The sequence below is a fragment of the Heterodontus francisci genome, chromosome 36, assembly GCF_036365525.1.
Source record: "Heterodontus francisci isolate sHetFra1 chromosome 36, sHetFra1.hap1, whole genome shotgun sequence".
Taxonomy (NCBI): domain Eukaryota; kingdom Metazoa; phylum Chordata; class Chondrichthyes; order Heterodontiformes; family Heterodontidae; genus Heterodontus; species Heterodontus francisci.
Window position 1 is genome coordinate 41,336,559 of NC_090406.1, and position 14,605 is coordinate 41,351,163.

General features: G+C 46.6%; 2 protein-coding genes across 5 annotated transcripts in view; one reads left to right on the plus strand and one right to left on the minus strand.

The window, feature by feature from the left end:
- The window catches only part of ticam1 (TIR domain containing adaptor molecule 1), a 23,486-nt gene continuing 8,881 nt past the window's right edge, over nucleotides 1–14,605 (plus strand). The window contains exons 1-2 of one of the 4 annotated variants that reach the window (XM_068016571.1): nucleotides 15–99; nucleotides 1,623–1,747. The gene's annotated coding sequence lies outside the window, so the exon portion shown is untranslated. Of the gene's footprint in view, nucleotides 156–1,622; nucleotides 1,748–2,968; nucleotides 3,117–14,605 lie in introns of those variants that run through there. The other 3 variants (XM_068016568.1, XM_068016570.1, XM_068016572.1) reach the window with 3 other exon arrangements.
- The window catches only part of LOC137351765 (protein fem-1 homolog C-like), a 24,435-nt gene continuing 17,354 nt past the window's right edge, over nucleotides 7,525–14,605 (minus strand). The window contains exon 2 of the mRNA XM_068016575.1: nucleotides 7,525–7,567. Coding sequence (XP_067872676.1) covers nucleotides 7,559–7,567 — 9 coding nt within the window. The 3' untranslated portion in view covers nucleotides 7,525–7,558. The remainder of the gene's footprint in view (nucleotides 7,568–14,605) is intronic.

Genomic DNA, 14,605 nt, shown 5'->3' on the forward strand with positions numbered 1-14,605 from the left:
GGTTGTTCGTCAGCAACCTGCGAGATGGGAGAGTTTCCGGGTCGATGGTGGCTGTCAACGTTGATCCGCATCCGTATTTAACAAGAAATAAGTGAAGAGGTAAGAGTTTGGAGAAGGGGAGTTGGAGATGACGGGAGGAGGGGGGATTCGGCGAGGTGAGTGCTTGTTGCTCCGCAGCAGAGGTTGTTCCAGTGACTTTGGCTCGGCTGCTCTTACTGGCTTTGTGTCTTGAACGGGTCATTGGATTAAGTTCTATTTTTGCCTCTTTCGAGGCAGCTCCGGACAGAGGAGGAAATCTTTCTCGGGCCACTGGAGCAATGGTGAACTGGTGACAATGCACAACAATTACTAACTTCCCACAGGGGTAGCCTTGCAAACTTACTAATTTAAAAGCATACCTTCATATCAGAAAGGAAGAGTTCAGGGAGGGGAAACATTGCAAACTATTTCAAGCATGAACTGGAAATATTGAGTTCCAAATTAGGGGGAAAAAATCGCCTTACAGGTAAAGAAAAATAAGAACATAAAAATAGAAGCAAAGTAGGCCATGAGCTTGCTCTGCTATTCAATAAGATCATGGCTGATCTGATCTTGGCCTCAACTCCATTTTCCTGCACGTTCCCCACAACCCTTGACTCCCTGATAATTCAGAATCTGACTATCTCAGGCGTGAATATATTCAATGACTGCCTCCACTACTCTCTGGGGTAAAGAATTCCAAAGATTCATAACGTTCTGAGAGAAGAAATTCCTCCTCATCTCCATTTTAAATGGGTGGCCCCTTATTCTGAAACTATGCCTCCTAGTTCTAGATTTCCCCCAGGAGGGGAAATATCTTCGCCTCTGTCCTGTCAGGTGGGATACAGCAAAGGTATGATTACTAAAATCACTTGTTCAGACTAGAGGGCTGCAGAGTGCCTGGAAAAAGATGGGATACTATTCCTGAAGGTTGCATTGAGTTTGGTTGGAACAGCCTGGCAGGTCCGAGTGAGAATTGGGTGGGGGGTTAAAGTGGGAAGTAACAGGAAGCTCAGGGACACCCTTGTGGCTGGAATTCAAGTGCTCAGAATTAGGTGCTCAAATCTCTGTATGGTGTCCCCAGTGTAGAGGAGGCTGCACCATGAACAGCAAATACAGCTCCCAGGTTAGAAGTAGGACATGTGGATTGCTGTTGGAGATGTTGGGGGTCCTGGACAATGGTGTGGGAGGAAGTGAATGGACAGATGCTGCATGGTCTGGGAGTAAGAATGAATGTGACAGAGGAAGTGCAGGTGGAAGCCAGGTAATGGAAGGGTGAATGGGGGTACGTGGGAGGAAATGGTAGGCAAAGAGAGAAGGGAAGATGTGCTTGGTGGTGGAATCAATCTTACCATAGAATCATACAGTGCAAATGGAGGCCATTCAGCCCATAATTTCTGTACTGGCTCTCTGAAAGAGCTATTCACTTAGTTCCACTTCTCTGCTCTTTCCCTATAGCCCACAAATGTATCCAATTCCCTTTTGAAAGTTATAATTAAGGCTACTTTCACCACCTTTTCAGGCAGTGAATTTCAGATCATAGCAACTTGCTGTGTAAAAATAAATCTCATCTCACATTTATTTTTATTTTTAATTTTATTTAGAGATCCTTTTGGGCCTCCTTATCTCGAGAGACAATGGATACGCGCCTGGAGGTGGTCAGTGGTTTGTGAAGCAGCGCCTGGAGTGGCTATAAAGGCCAATTCTGGAGTAACAGGCTCTTCCACAGGTGCTGCAGAGAAATTTGTTTGTTGGGGCTGTTGCACAGTTGGCTCTCCCCTTGCGCCTCTGTCTTTTTTCCTGCCAACTACTAAGTCTCTTCGACTCGCCACAATTTAGCCCTGTCTTTATGGCTGCCCGCCAGCTCTGGCGAATGCTGGCAACTGACTCCCACGACTTGTGATCAATGTCACACGATTTCATGTCGCGTTTGCAGACGTCTTTATAACGGAGACATGGACGGCCGGTGGGTCTGATACCAGTGGCGAGCTCGCTGTACAATGTGTCTTTGGGGATCCTGCCATCTTCCATGCGGCTCACATGGCCAAGCCATCTCAAGCGCCGCTGACTCAGTAGTGTGTATAAGCTGGGGATGTTGGCCGCTTCAAGGACTTCTGTGTTGGAGATATAGTCCTGCCACTTGATGCCAAGTATTCTCCGAAGGCAGCGAAGATGGAATGAATTGAGACGTCGCTCTTGGCTGGCATACGTTGTCCAGGCCTCGCTGCCGTAGAGCAAGGTACTGAGGACACAGGCCTGATACACTCGGACTTTTGTGTTCCGTGTCAGTGCGCCATTTTCCCACACTCTCTTGGCCAGTCTGAACATAGCAGTGGAAGCCTTACCCATGCGCTTGTTGATTTCTGCATCTAGAGACAGGTTACTGGTGATAGTTGAGCCTAGGTAGGTGAACTCTTGAACCACTTCCAGAGCGTGGTCGCCAATATTGATGGATGGAGCATTTCTGACATCCTGCCCCATGATGTTCGTTTTCTTGAGGCTGATGGTTAGGCCAAATTCATTGCAGGCAGACGCAAACCTGATACAGCACTGAAACAGGCCCTTCGGCCCACCAAGTCTGTGCCGACCAACAACCACCCATTTATACTAACCCTACAGTTAATCCCATATTCCCTATCACTTCCCTACACTAGGGGCAATTTACAACGGCCAATTTACCTATCACCTGCAAGTCTTTGGATGTGGGAGGAAACCAGAGCACCCGGCGAAAACCCACGCAGACACAGGGAGAATTTGCAAACTCCGCACAGGCAGTACCCAGAATCGAACCCGGGTCCCTGGAGCTGTGAGGCTGCGGTGCTAACCACTGCGCCACTGTACTGCCCATTTAGCTCTTTTACCAATTATCTTAAAACTGTGTCAACTGGTTACTGATTATTCTGCCAGTGGAAACAGTTTCTCCTTATTTACTCAACCAAAACACCTCATAATTTTGTAAGAGGTGGAAATAGTAACTTCAAATAATAATGGAATTGAAAGGTGAAGACAATATTGTGCTTGCAAGTGGAGAGTCTAAGAGAAGATTCATAGGACATTGGATCAGACACGATGAAGACTCCTGTTTAATTACTATTGAGGTGAGAACTTGGCTGAGGAATAAGGATTGTTTGGAAGCTAAGATACAGAAGATGCAGTTATCAAAGTAAATGTGCCAGTGACAGAAATTGAGAGAATGAGTCTTTATAGGAAGCAGGTGGGAAGAAGCATACTCCAAGGAGTAGGCTTGTAATAGATTCCTGTGGAAAGATTATTGTCAGAGTTATGGAGAAAAACATCCAGAAAGGGAAGGGAAGAGTTGGAGATGGACCATACAAAGGCTGGGAAAGCCTTCCTGGTGAGGAATGATGCCAAGATTAGAACTGAGACAATGGAGTGCTGTACATTTAGAGGGAGCTCGACTGGAGTGTGTAAGGGAAGTAGCAAAACTGAGGTGACTGTTATCACAGTGGCAGCTCAATGAAAATGGCTGGAGGGAGGGGTGGAGGAGGATCAAGAAGGTTGGAGATAGGAAAAGAGGTCAGATTCACTGGAGGAGGCATTTTTAACCTCCTGGGCAGAAAGGAAGGCACTGAGTCGAAAGCAGCAGAAGAGCTCAGCATGCTGCTCAGTTTGCTATTCTGGGATGGGGGTAAAGGGGTTGAAACTGAGACCCCTACTCAGGACAGATCATTCAGGGTCAGAAAGGGTAAGATTCAGAGGAGATGGTGAAAACCAGGCAAAAAGGGTAAGGTTAGGAGAGAGGATCAGAAGAAAGTGAAGGGGAAGAGGAATCGGAGGCTGGCATCAAACAGGTTGTTTGAGTTTCCAGCGTTGGTTACCTGGAAGGTAGAATATTTTTCTTTCAACTGTCAGATGAGATGAAGGATGATGTGGAATTAAGGACCAAGAAAGTTGAAATATTAATTGAGCTAATATGACTGAAGATAAGAGGTCCAGAGCATATGGAGTGCACTTAGTAGAGAGGGTGGACTGCATGTAATAGGAAATCAAAGTGTGAGGAATTGATGGACTTTTCATTTTTTTAAGTTTATGTTAAATTTTTGTTTGAGGAAAATACAATCATGAATATTCCAAGTTATTGGTTTGGGGTTTTCTTGATAAAATGAGTCAGTGACTGTTACCCGAAATCTAATGAAAAATCCTGTGATCTTGTGTAATAAAAACATGACTTTGACCATAAATTAATGGGCCTAAATGTAAACCAGTGGAATTTGATACCCAACCACCAGTAAAGTGGAATTTGACTTTCTTTCTTTCTTCTTTTGGGCCTCCTTGTCTCGAGAGACAATGGATACGTGCCTGGAGGTGGTCAGTGGTTTGTGAAGCAGCGCCTGGAGTGGCTATAAAGGCCAATTCTGGAGTGACAGGCTCTTCCACAGGTGCTGCAGAGAAATTTGTTTGTTGGGGCTGTTGCACAGTTGGCTCTCCCCTTGCGCCTCTGTCTTTTTTCCTGCCAACTACTAAATCTCTTCGACTCGCCACAATTTAGCCCTGTCTTTATGGCTGCCCGCCAGCTCTGGCGAATGCTGGCAACTGACTCCCACGACTTGTGATCAATTTCACACGATTTCATGTCGCGTTTGCAGACGTCTTTATAACGGAGACATGGACGGCCGGTGGGTCTGATACCAGTGGCGAGCTCGCTGTACAATGTGTCTTTGGGGATCCTGCCATCTTCCATGCGGCTCACATGGCCAAGCCATCTCAAGCGCCGCTGACTCAGTAGTGTGTATAAGCTGGGGGTGTTGGCCGCTTCAAGGACTTCTGTGTTGGAGATATAGTCCTGCCACCTGATGCCAAGTATTCTCCGAAGGCAGCGAAGATGGAATGAATTGAGACGTCGCTCTTGGCTGGCATACGTTGTCCAGGCCTCGCTGCCGTAGAGCAAGGTACTGAGGACACAGGCCTGATACACTCGGACTTTTGTGTTCCGTGTCAGTGCGCCATTTTCCCACACTCTCTTGGCCAGTCTGGACATAGCAGTGGAAGCCTTACCCATGCGCTTGTTGATTTCTGCATCTAGAGACAGGTTACTGGTGATAGTTGAGCCTAGGTAGGTGAACTCTTGAACCACTTCCAGAGCGTGGTCGCCAATATTGATGGATGGAGCATTTCTGACATCCTGCCCCATGATGTTCGTTTTCTTGAGGCTGATGGTTAGGCCAAATTCATTGCAGGCAGATGCAAACCTGTCGATGAGACTCTGCAGGCATTCTTCAGTGTGAGATGTTAAAGCAGCATCGTCAGCAAAGAGGAGTTCTCTGATGAGGACTTTCCGTACTTTGGACTTCGCTCTTAGACGGGCAAGGTTGAACAACCTGCCCCCTGATCTTGTGTGGAGGAAAATTCCTTCTTCAGAGGATTTGAACGCATGTGAAAGCAGCAGGGAGAAGAAAATCCCAAAAAGTGTGGGTGCGAGAACACAGCCCTGTTTCACACCACTCAGGATAGGAAAGGGCTCTGATGAGGAGCCACCATGTTGAATTGTGCCTTTCATATTGTCATGGAATGAGGTGATGATACTTAGTAGCTTTGGTGGACATCCGATCTTTTCTAGTAGTCTGAAGAGACCACGTCTGCTGACGAGGTCAAAGGCTTTGGTGAGATCAATGAAAGCAATGTAGAGGGGCATCTGTTGTTCACGGCATTTCTCCTGTATCTGACGAAGGGAGAACAGCATGTCAATAGTCGATCTCTCTGCACGAAAGCCACACTGTGCCTCAGGGTAGACGCGCTCGGCCAGCTTCTGGAGCCTGTTCAGAGCGACTCGAGCAAAGACTTTCCCCACTATGCTGAGCAGGGAGATTCCACGGTAGTTGTTGCAGTCACCGCGGTCACCTTTGTTTTTATAGAGGGTGATGATGTTGGCATCGCGCATGTCCTGGGGTACTGCTCCCTCGTCCCAGCACAGGCATAGCAGTTCATGTAGTGCTGAGAGTATAGCAGGCTTGGCACTCTTGATTATTTCTGGGGTAATGCTGTCCTTCCCAGGGGCTTTTCCGCTGGCTAGGGAATCAATGGCATCACTGAGTTCCGATTTGGTTGGCTGTATGTCCAGCTCATCCATGACTGGTAGAGGCTGGGCTGCATTGAGGGCAGTCTCAGTGACAGCATTCTCCCTGGAGTACAGTTCTAGGTAGTGCTCAACCCAGCGGTCCATCTGTTTGCGTTGGTCAGTGATTATGTCCCCCGATTTAGATTTGAGGGGGGTGATCTTCTTGATGGTTGGCCCAAGAGCTCTCTTCATGCCATCATACATTCCTCTGATGTTTCCGGTGTCTGAGGCCAGCTGAATATGACTGCATAGGTGTTGCCAGTAGTCGTTTGCGCAACGCCTAGCTGTTCTTTGTGCAGTACTTCTGGCTGCTTTAAGTGCTGCGGATGTTAAATCGCTGGGGGCTTTCTTGTAGTTCAAAAGTGCAATGCGCTTAGCGGCTATGACAGGTTCCAGCTCTTCATTATGAGATTGAAACCAGTCTGCATTTCTCTTCGCACTTTTGCCGTAGGTGGTCAAAGCTGACTCATAGATGGCGTCACTGATGTGGGCCCACTTGGTCTCAGCATCCCCTGTGGGAGTGTTTTGAAGGGCTGTTACAAGTGAATTTAGAAATTTTTGTAACAGCTGTGGGTGAGAAATTCTGCTCGTGTTGATGCGCGGGTGGCCCTTCTGCTTGGAATGATGCAACTTCTTTGGTCTGAGTCGAACCTTGCTGCACACCAGGGAGTGGTCGGTGTCGCAGTCCGCACTGTGGAAGCTGCGTGTGATTTGAACACTGTTTAAGGCGGCTCGCCTTGTGACAATGAGGTCTAGCTGGTGCCAACGATGTGATCTTGGGTGCCTCCATGAAACCTGGTGACAGGGTTTAGTGTGAAAGAACGAGTTGGTGATGCAGAGGTTATGATAGGTACACAACTCAAGCAGTCTCTGCCCGTTCTCATTCATCCTTCCAACGCCATAGCGCCCAAGGCAGGAGGGCCATGAGTCATGGTCGGCCCCAACCCTGGCATTAAAGTCCCCCAGCAGGAATAGGTGTTCGGTGTTGGGGATGCTGCTAATGATGTTATGGAGTTGTTCATAGAACTGGTCTTTAGCTTCAGGTGCGGAGCAGAGTGTTGGAGCATAGATGCTGAGTAGGTGTACTGGACCAGAGGTGGTGAGCAGTCGGATGGACAGTATGCGTTCCGAGCCATTTGAGGGAGGCTCTATCATGCTGAGCAAGGAGTTTCTGATGGCGAAGCCCACTCCATGCTGTCTTGGTTCTTCAGGATCCCTGCCCTGCCAGAAGAAGGTGTAGTCTTGCTCTGCTAGAGAGCCACTCGCGGGGAGGCGAGTCTCCTGAAGTGCTGCAATGTCTACATTGAGTCTACTGAGCTCGTTGTTAATGATGGCGGTCTTCCGAGAATCGTTGATTTGTGTAAGGTCTTCCGACAGGCCTGGACACATAGTTCTGACGTTCCAGCTTGCAAAGCGAAGGGCTGGTACCTTCTTTCCTTTTTTCATGTTGTTTGGTGCGGTGTATCAGTCCACCTTTCGGGCAATAACCACAATAATACATTAATGAGGCTGTCCTTGACCTGTGAATAATTTTATTTTTGAAATTTTTTTTTTAGTGTTACGGTGTGCAAACTGAAATTAAAATTGGTTGGCCCGGGAAGACAGGAATTTTCCCGAACACGTCAGCAGGGGAGTTGCCTCACTGACCTTTAGTTTTCCTTTCTGTATTTGCATGGGTTATGCACATTATAGAGTATAAACAGGTGATTGTGAAATATAACCTGCTTCACTTTGTATATCCTTCTGTTGTGAACAGTGAGGAATGGAGGTGAAGTTGTGTCCTTTCTGAATCTGTTTTGAGAACTCCCGGCATTCCACACTGGGATTCTTTCCATTTCTATGTGTATCTGCAGCGACTGTCCCTGTGGCTTTGGGAAGCAAATGGGAAGTTTATTGCACGAATTGATCTGGAGGAGAGAGGGAGTTGTATATAGAATAATGGATAGCTTGTTATGACGCTGTAACCTAATTGCCCTTGAAAAGGTGGTGGTGAGCTGCCTTCTTGAACCGCTGCAGTCCATGTGAGGTAGGTACACCCACAGTGCTGCTCCCAGTCCACTTTGGCCAGATCCTGTTTCATCAAATTGTAATCGGCCTTCCCCCAATTCAGTACCTTTATTTCCAGTCCATCTTTGCCCTTTTCCATAACTACCTTAAATCTTAGAGTTATGGCCACTATCCCCGAAATGTTCCCCCACTGACACTTCTACCACTTGTCCAGCTTCATTCCCTAGGATTAGGTCCAGTACTGCCCATTTTCTTGTAGGACCTTCTACGTACTGGCTCAATAAGCTCTCCTGTATGCAGTTTAAGAATTCCTCCCCTTTTAAGCCTTTTGCACTAAGACTATCCCAGTTGATATTAGGTAAGTTGAAACCCCCTACTATTATTACCCTATTATTTTTACACCTCTCTGAGATTTGCCTACATATCTTTTCCTCTACCTCTCCCTGACTGTTTGTTTGTAGGCCTGTAGTAGACGCCCAGCCAAGTGATTGCCCCCCTTTTGTTCTTAAGTTCTACCCATATGGCCTCATTTGAGGAACCTTCTAAGATATCATCCCTCCTTACTGCTGTAATTGACTCCTTGATCAACAGTGCAATGCCACCTCCTCTTTTATCCCCTCCCCTATCATGCCTGAAGATTCTATACACTGGAATATTGAGTTGCCAGTCCTGCCCCTCCCCCTGTTGTGATAGCAATAATATCATAATTCCATGTGCTAATCAATGCCCTCAATTCATCTGCCTTATTAGTAAGACTCCTTGCATTGAAGTATATGCAATCCAGCCTGGTATTTTTCACTTGTGCCTTAACAGGTCTATATTTGCTCTGCCTTCCAGACTGACTCAGTTTCTCTTCTATATTTGGCTGTGCCTCACCCCCTACTGTACCTCCACTCTGTATCCCATCCCCCTGCTAAATTAGTTTAAACCTCCCACAACAGCACTAACAAACCTCCCAGCAACAATGTTGGTCCCGTTCTGGTTGAGGTGCAACCTGTCCAACTTGTACAGGTCCCACCTTTGCCAGAAACGGACCCATTGATCCAGGAACGTAAAGCCCTCCTTCCTGCACCATCTCCTCCGCCATGCATTCATCTGCTGTATCCTCCTAATCCTATAATCGCTAGCACGTGGCACAGGGAGTAATCTAGAGATTACAACCTTTGAGGTCCTGCTTTTTAATCTGCTACCTAGCTCCCTAAATTCTTGTTGCAGGACCTCATCTCTCTTTCTACCTATGTCATTGGTACCAATGTGTATCACGACCTCTGACTGCTCCCCCTCCCCCTTCAGAATGTGCTGCAGAGTGAAGCTTGATCTGTTACTGAACCCCGAGTGACCTCACTCCTGGTACCTGCCCGTATTATAAATTTATATAGACAGTTTAATAATTTTAACTATCAGGTATGACTGAACAGGTTGGGTTCTTATCTCTGGAAAAGAGAAAGCTGAGGGGTGACCTGATGCAGGTTTTTAAATTATGAAGGGGTTTGATAGAGTTGACATGGAGAAGCTGCTTCCACTTGTGGGAAGAACTAGGGGTTATGCATGTAAGATAGCCACCAACAAATCTAATTAGGAATTCAGGAGAAACTTTGTACTAATGTTCCCTGTAAGCTGCACAGCCGGAAACGTGAAAGTCCCCGCGCTGGTTGCACACAAGTCAGTGCGCAAATAATCTAAGGGGCTGCGCACTTAAACAAATTGAATGCGCATTCCAAAAAAAATTAGAGGGTATGTTGCTTCTTACCACATGGAGTAGTTGAGGTGAATAGCATAGGTGTATTTCAGTGGAAGCTAGATAAGTACGTGAGAGGGAATGGTATAGAATGTGTTGATGGGGTTAGATGAAGAGTGGTGGGAGGAGGCTCATGTGGAGCATAAGCACTGTCATAGACCAGTTGGGCCAAATGGTTTGTTTCTGCACTGTAAATTCTATGTAACACTTTTAATATGGGCTAGGCTGGGGTTTTGTGCTTGCAGTGGCAGTCTCATTTTCAGCTCAATTTTCTCACTGACTTGCCTGCTTATGTTGGGATGTGGTCACATAATGATGATTTTTCTCTGATGGTTTGCCTCAGTGGCTGCTCTTCATGCATGACCTTGGTCAGTAATCACTGCATTGAATATAGATGTTCGCAGCATGGAAGGAGGCCATTTTGACCAATAGTGTCCGTGCATGTTCTTTGCTCGAACAATCCAAAACCAATCCTACTGCCCCATGCTGTTACATAGCCCTGTATCTTCTAGTGGTTCAATTATTTATTGAGTTTTCCCTTGAAAACTACTGTCATTTTTGCCTCAACCACTCTATGTCACAAAGTATTTCATACTCCAACAACCTGCTCTGTAAAGTAATTTCTCCTAAACACTCCCTTCACTCTCTTATTGAAGGATTTAAATTAATGATTCCCTTATCACTGATTCCCTAACCTGAGGAAATAATTTTTCCCTATTCACCCTATCAGCCCTGGTTCAATGAAGAGTGCAGGAGGGCATGCCAGGAGCAGCACCAGGCGTACCTAAAAATGAGGTGTCAGCCTAGAGAAGCTACAACCCAGGACTACTTGCATGCCAAACAGCATGTGATAGACAGAGCTAAGTGATCCAACAACCAATGGATCAGATCTAAGCTCAGCAGTCCTGCCACATCCAGTCATGAATGGTGGTGGACAATTAAACAACCGACAGAAGGAGGAAGTTTCACAAATATCCCCATCCTCAATGATGAGGGAACCCAGCACATCAGTGCAAAAGACAAGGCTGAAGCATTTGCATCCAACTTCAGCCAGTAATGCCGAGTGGATGATCCATCTTGGCCTCCTCCTGAGGTCCCCAGCATCATAGATGCCAGTTTTCAGCCAATCCAATTCACTCCACGTGATATCAAGAAATGGCTGAAGGCACTGGATACTGCAAAGGCTATGGGCCCTGACATCATTCCGGCAATAGTACTGAAGACTTGTGTTCCAGAACAAGCTGTGCCCCTAGCCAACACTGGCATCTACCCAGCAAGTGGAAAATTGTCCAGGTATGTCCTGTCCACAAAAAGCAGGACAAATCAAACATGGCCAATTACCGACCTATCAGTCTACTCTCAATCATCAGCAAAGTGATGGAAGGGGTCATTGACAGGGTTATCAAGCGGCACTTGCTCAGCAGTAACCTGCTCACTGATGCTCAGTTTGGGTTCCGTCAGGGCCACTCAGCTCCTGACCTCATTACAGCCTTGGTCCAAACATGGACAAAAGAGCTGAACTCAAGAAGTGAGGTGAGAGTGACTGCCCTTGACACCAAGGCACTATTTGACCGAGTATGGCATCACGGAGCTCTGGCAAAACTGGAGTCAATGGGAATCAGGGAAAATTCTTTGCTGGTTGGAGTCATATCTAGCACAAAAGAAGATGGTTGTGGTTATTGGAGGTCAATCATCTTTGTCCCAGGACATCGCTGCAGGGGTTTATCAGGGTAGTGGTCCTAGGCCCAACCATCTTCAGCTGCTTCATCAATGACCTTCCTTCCATCATAAGGTCAGAAATGGGAATGTTTGCTGATGATTGCACAATGTTCAGCACCATTTGTGACTCCTCAGATACTGATGCATCCCATGCCCCTATGCCGCAAGACCTGGACAACATCCAGGCTTGGGCTGATAAGTGGCAAGTAACATTTGCATCACACAAGTGCCAAGCAAACGACCATCTGAAACAAGAGAGAATCTAACCATCTCCCCTTAACATCCAATGGCATTACCATCGCTGGACCCCCCAACTATCAACATCCTGGGGGTTACCATTGACCAGAAATTGAACTGGACCAGCCAAATAAATACTGTGGCTACAAGAGCAGGTCAGAGGCTGAGAATTCTGTAGCAAGTAACTCATCTTGCCAATGGCTGTCCACCATCTATGAGGCACAAGTCAGGAGTGTGATGGAATTCTCTCCACTTGCCTATTTGGCTGCAGCTCCAACAACATTCAAGAAGTTCAACTCCATCCAGGACAAAGCAGCCCGCTTGATTGGCACCGCATCCATCACACTCCAATATTCACTCCATTTACCACCAACACACAGTGGCAACAGTGTGTACCATCTACAAGATGCAGTGCCACAACTCACCAAAGCTTCTTCGACAGCACCTCCCAAACCCGCGACCTCTACCACCTAGAAGGACAAGGGCAGCAGATGTATGGGAACACCACCACTTGCAAGTTCCCCTCCAAGTCACACATCATCCTGACTTAGAACTATATCGCAGTTCCTTCACTGTCGCTGGGTCAAAATCCTGGAACTCCCTTCCTAACAGCACTGTGGATGTACCTGCACCCCAAGGACTGCAGCGATTCAAGAAGACAGCTCACCACTATCTTCTCTTGGGCAATTATGGATGGGCAATAAATGCTGGCCTAGCCAGCAACACTCACATTCCATGAACGAATAAAAATAACTCAGTATCACACTGGGCAGTGCCTTTATTTATTAAGTCATTGTGTGCTAGTTGAAGGCTTCAGATAACTAATGTCAACAGTTAAAATTATTAACTGCACCAATTGAATCTTTACAATACTCACTACCACACAAATTAATGTTAGGATACATTCTGTGGTTGTGTGATCGTGACCTGGAGCGGCCGTCACAGGAAGCACTGGCCAAGAAATCACGGGCTTGCAGAGGGCTGATTTTCCTAGCTCTTTAAACTGGTAGATGTAAAAATCAAGCAGGCCAGCCTGAAATTTTCAAAACAGCTGCTTCGTGCTTGTTTGAGGAATAGCCATATGGTATTGTAATAATGGGGGAAATGCTCTGAGAAAAGGCAGAGAAAATGAAGTAGAAAGAATTCCGTAACATAATTTTACTGCTTCCACAATAAGTTTCTGTCATTGCATAGTGAAATTGGAAACATTCTTCACTGGAAGCAGAGCCAGTTTCCTTCCCGCTCTCTCCTTCCTCTCTCAGTGCCACCACAGTGGAAGAAAACAAGAGTGACTGATGTGTAGAGTGTCAAATAGCAGTTGGGCAGGAGGAGAAGGATCAGCAGTGCTTTTCTCTCTTTTGCCACTCACTCACTTCCCCTCAGTCTGTCTCTGTCTCTGTTGTCAGTGTCTATGTCCCTATGCAGTGTATGACTTCCCCAGGGCTCATACAGTCTCTCCAAGTCTCTGTCTTCCTGCACAGTTTCTCTCCCTCCCAAACAGTGTGATGGTCACTCTTTCTCTCTCTTCCCCCCCCCCCCCCCCCCCCGCACCGACTTATTTTCTTTCCCCCTGCGGGTGGACACGATTAATGCCTGAGTATCCCCCATGTCACTGCGTGGGATGATGTTGAGTGAAGGCCAGACAATTCTCCTTGTGGGAAGAGACAACCGTCTTGGAGTGTCTTTTGTCGTAACAACCATTTCTAAAGCAGTGTAGGCCAAGGCCTGAAAGCAGATTACCTGCCCAGTCTCTGGGTGCATTTATCATGTGGCCTGGGAGGATGAGGAAAAGCTGGCATTGGGGACATAACTTGGCAAGGGGGAATTGTGAAATATGAATGCTCACCATGAAGTTGCAGTTTCATCTATCTACATTCCAAAACAGAATTTCTAACACAATGTTCCTGACTGAGATTTGCCACCAGTTGTAATCTTTTAGCACTGGAGGATTATTCTGAGGGTGGTTTGTTCTTTGTACCTTGGCACCACAACCAAACAGAATCATGAGATTCCCCTTTTGAAACATTTCACACATACTGCTTTTGACAGGATTGGAGCAGACTTCGTTCTTGCTGCTGTTTTTAATGGTGTTGGTTTTTTGACTACGTAATTTTGAGGGAAATTGACACCAACTAAAGATATCTTTCTAGGGCTGTGTTGATAAACATTGATCTCCCTCCAGGAGAGGGGCCAATATGTTTAGTAGCATGATAGGTGTAGGGAATGTGACTGATTTGCTGGAGAGGCTTTGCAGCAGTGGTATGAATGGGGGTGTGAATGTCACAATGCACTTGTACCACCGGGGCTGCAGATTTAGTGCCGATATGTCATTTAACTCCTCCTAGAGTCATAGAGTTATACAGCACAGAAACAGGCCCTTCGGCCCATCGTGTCTGTGCCGGCCATTAAGCACCTATCTATTCTAATCCCATTTTCCAGCACTTGGCCCGTAGCCTTGTATGCTATGGCGTTTCAAGTGCTCATCTAAATACTTCTTAAATGTTGTGAGGGTTCCTACCTATACCACCCCTTCAGGCAGTGCGATCCAGATTCCAACCACCCTCTGGATGAAAAATTTTTTCCTCAAAGCGCCTCAACCTCCTGCCCCTTACCTTAAATCTATGCCCCCTGGTTAGTGACCCCTCCGCTAAGGGGAAAAAGTTTCTTCCTATCTATCCTATCAATGCCCCTCATAATTTTGTATACCTCAATCGGGACCTGTATCACACTTGAGAGGTACATTTTACTGGAGTCCGAAGATGTGATACGGTGTATTTGATTGTCTTAAGGTGGATCTAGATTCTCCAACA